At 45.5% G+C, this 3,708-nt stretch overlaps 1 protein-coding gene across 1 annotated transcript in view; it reads right to left on the reverse strand.

Moving 5' to 3' along the window:
• Positions 1–3,188, reverse strand: part of LOC134038300 (uncharacterized) — a 5,057-nt gene extending 1,869 nt beyond the window's left edge. Inside the window, exons 1-3 of the mRNA XM_062483767.1 lie at positions 3,032–3,188; positions 838–997; positions 484–532 (exon numbers count right to left, since the gene is read on the reverse strand). Of these exons, the coding sequence (XP_062339751.1) occupies positions 484–532; positions 838–992 (204 nt within the window). The 5' untranslated portion in view covers positions 993–997; positions 3,032–3,188. The remainder of the gene's footprint in view (positions 1–483; positions 533–837; positions 998–3,031) is intronic.
• Between the last annotated feature and the right edge of the window lie 520 nt (positions 3,189–3,708).

The raw sequence follows: 3,708 nt of genomic DNA on the forward strand, positions 1-3,708 counted from the left end.
TAGCCAATGAAATGCTGTACAACCACTCCATCAACAATAATCAATTTCAACAAGGTAAGAGATGTCCTGCGAACAAAGCAGAGGTAATTTATGGAGCCGGTTTATGTGCCCTGAAAGGCTATTCTGTCACAACATGTGTGAGGAAGGTTTTTGGGCCTGAGGACAGTGAGAAGATGGAATGAACATTGTTAGGATGTGAAGTCGACATTCCACCGGTGCTCAGGAATGTCTCTGTCACTAGAACCTTCTTGTTGAAAGAGAGGCTGGAATATAACGCACGCGGGGGTATGTCGGTGTGCAGGTGAGCTGTCACACAGGACGTGAAATACACAAGCGCAGGCTCTGACGTACACACACCACACACACACACAAACATACCTCAGAGACAGAATGATGACCCCCACGTGGGTCAACCTGGCTATCAGTCACCACAGCTTATGACAGACAGCTCAACAATGGGACCCAGACACAACAACCAATCACAGAGCTGAAGATCATCCGAGGAGCCAATAGCAGCAGTTCTAGTTCAACACTGCACACACATTCAGCAGGTATCAGGGTCTTGAGGATATTCACAGGTCCAACTTGCCTCAAATAAAATCAATATACTCCATCTGACCGTCACCACCCCAATTGTAGTGGAAATTACATTTAAATCCTTTTCAAATACGAATCTGGGCTTGGTTGTTCTTGTCAAAGGGCGGGGAAAATATTTTTTGGGCGCCTTCCCACCTAGCGCTAACATTCCTGACAGAAGTCAATGAAACGCTACATGATACTGCTCTGGTTGTAGAAATAGCGGCTGAATAGAATAATAAAATGATCTCTCCTACTCACTCTCTCAGTGTGTGTGGGTGATACGCTTGGAGGAAACAGGATGTGGGGAGGCAACGAATGTGATGTCGAGTACTTACATTGTCGATGGTGGCGACCAGCAGCAGGATAATGCCGGCGACGTGTAGGAGGAAAATGAGGGCTAGAAGGACCAACATGTTGACTGGGGGAGAGAGAGAGAGAGAGAGAGAGAGAGAGAGAGAGAGAGAGAGAGAGAGAGAAGAGAGAGAGAGAGAGAAGAGAGAGAGAGAGAGAGAGAGAGAGAGAGATGAGAGAGAGAGAGAGAGAGAGAGAGAGAGAAGAGAGAGAGAGAGAGAGAGAGAGAGAGAGAGAGAGGAGAGAGAGAGAGAGAGAGAGAGAGGGAGGTTTGTTATTAAAAGGCATGGAGAGAGGATATGGGAGAAAGAGAGCCTAAGTCAAAAGGAGCTTTTCAGGCCTTCTTGTCTTCTGTTTGGCACTGTGTGTGATAGTAGGTGAGGGGCATGGCCCAGACAGGGACACCAGGTTTAGTGTGGAAGCTAACATATACTCCAGTGTCAGACTGGGCTCCCGTCAGTTGCAGGACTGAGAGAGATGGACTTAACGACAACAAGATTTGTAGTATAAAACCCCCATACAAACACCCTATTGCCGCAGGCATCCTAAACCACACACACACACACACACCCTGAAAAGGTGGGTGGTGAGGTGCTAGATAGATATATATCATGGTTTTAGGGAAGAGAGATTAGTAAGAGTAGGTTGTTTGTAAGATAGTGATCCGTCACACCACAGGCTCTAAAAAAGAGAGACAAAAGGGATAGTGAGAAAGAGGAATAAAGAGTGAAGTAGTTGGTGGGTGGATGAGTTGGAACTTGTCTTCGGCTTGCTACAATCCGCGCCACTCCTTGAAATAACTACAGAGAATACCTAGCAATCCCCACCCAAACGCCATACCTCTTTGTGTTAACAAACACACACCAAACAAATCCTAACATAAGTAATGCAGAACAAACATTGTTTTTTTTTTGCACACAAAGGCATATCCACCAAATCCTATCGTTTTAAGGAAGTACAAACCAGACTTAGAGATAACTGGTTTCTTCATGCAGGCATGTTGGGAGAACAACTTTTTCCACTAGGATCATATGATTTAGGGGTTATGTTTATATACTAAACCTCATACTACGATGGAGTGGAACTGGGTGTGGAGGAGCAGAAGGAGGGGGTGGAGGAGAAGAGGGGTAGAGGGACAGAGCGGAGGGGTGGAGCAATGGAGAAGAGAAGGGATGGATGGAGGGAGGGAGAAAAAGGGCGGAGATGTGGGTGGAGGAAGGAGGTGGGGGTGGAGTTAGAATATCCGGTATGAACCAGACCTCTGGGACCAGGGAGTGGTCTGAGGGTCGTACAACTACTTCCCCAGGTGTGACCCCGCCTAAAACAGACCCCCCCCCCCCCCCCCGAACCAACACAGTCTCATATACATTTTAAATTACTGTAATTGCGAAGGCGCACTACTTAATTAACTCAGCTATGTTTAGATATTCTGTTTACACAAAAGGCATTCTGTGTCATTTCTCGCCTTTTGTAGTCCTGAGAGGACCAAACAAGTCGAGTTTCTGTCATACGCTTCTGAGATACTGGGAACTTTTTCATCAAATCTATTTATTACACCCTCCTAACCCTCCAGGACTTTCTCTGAATCGCACATATTTATATAATGTGGGATGCGGGCTAACTCACACACGCCCTCACACCCCCTCACACACCTTAAACACCGAAGCACATGACAAACTGGATGTCTCTATCTGCTGTCTACCATACCTTAAAAAGCTCAACTAACATGAGAAATTTGAGAATGATTCATTTTTTACTTGATGTAAAAATATTTAAAAAGTTTATAGCATCAACACACACAAGGATCTCAATTCACGATATACATTTTAAAAACAATTCCATCTTGAATGCCACCAGACATAAAACACTACATTATACAAACACATGTTATTGCTGACTATGGGTTCATTGTACCTTTCCAATCAACATACTGAACCTGATGGACATATAACATCACAAATCAATTAACAACCTTGTTTAACTGTGCACAACTTCAAGTTTCAAACTTCAAAGTTTGATTGAAAGTTTGATTCAAAGTTTGATTGATGTATATAACTTAAATTTAGAGAGGTTTTGGGAGAGAAGAGACATTTGTACTTACTTGTTTGATTCGCTGCCTGTCTGTTGAGAAGCCTTAGTCCTCCTTCTCTCTGGGTTCCACTTGTGCGACTCAGCCCGCCCCGTGCAGGAACGCACAAACACTCTCTCCACCACACCTCCACCCACTTCTGCTCCTCCCACCCCTCTCCTGTCCACACCCCAAAATATCTCACTCCTCTGTCTTCCTCTCTGCCCTCGCTTTCTCACACACACCCCACTCTCTCTCTCTCTCTCTCTCTCTCTCTCTCTCTCTCTCTCTCTCTCTCTCTCTCCCTCTCTCCCTCTCTCCCTCTCTCCCTCTCTCCCATGGAAGGACAGTCAGTATGAAAGAATGTTGCTGAGAGAGAGAGGGAGAGATATAGAGAGAGGTGGGAGTATTTGAGTGCAATGACTCCAGTCTGAAAGAGACAGAGAAAAAAAACTGAGAGAAAGAGAGATAAAGAATGACAGACACATAAAGAAGAAGACAGAAAGACAGAGGGAGAAAGCCATGAGCAGATTCTGCCTGTTATAAATCATGCTGGATGTGATTACTGGACTGTACTCCGCTAGTGGCAATGCTAGGCAGGACTAGACTACCACTTGGACACGTCTAGCCCATGTGCCCAAGGACGTCCCCAGAGCCAGAGACGACAATGATCCTCTGACACAATAGGACTCAATGGACCCCTCCCTCCA

Source organism: Osmerus eperlanus, chromosome 2 (assembly GCF_963692335.1).
Source record: "Osmerus eperlanus chromosome 2, fOsmEpe2.1, whole genome shotgun sequence".
In the NCBI taxonomy this organism is placed as follows: Eukaryota; Metazoa; Chordata; class Actinopteri; order Osmeriformes; family Osmeridae; genus Osmerus; species Osmerus eperlanus.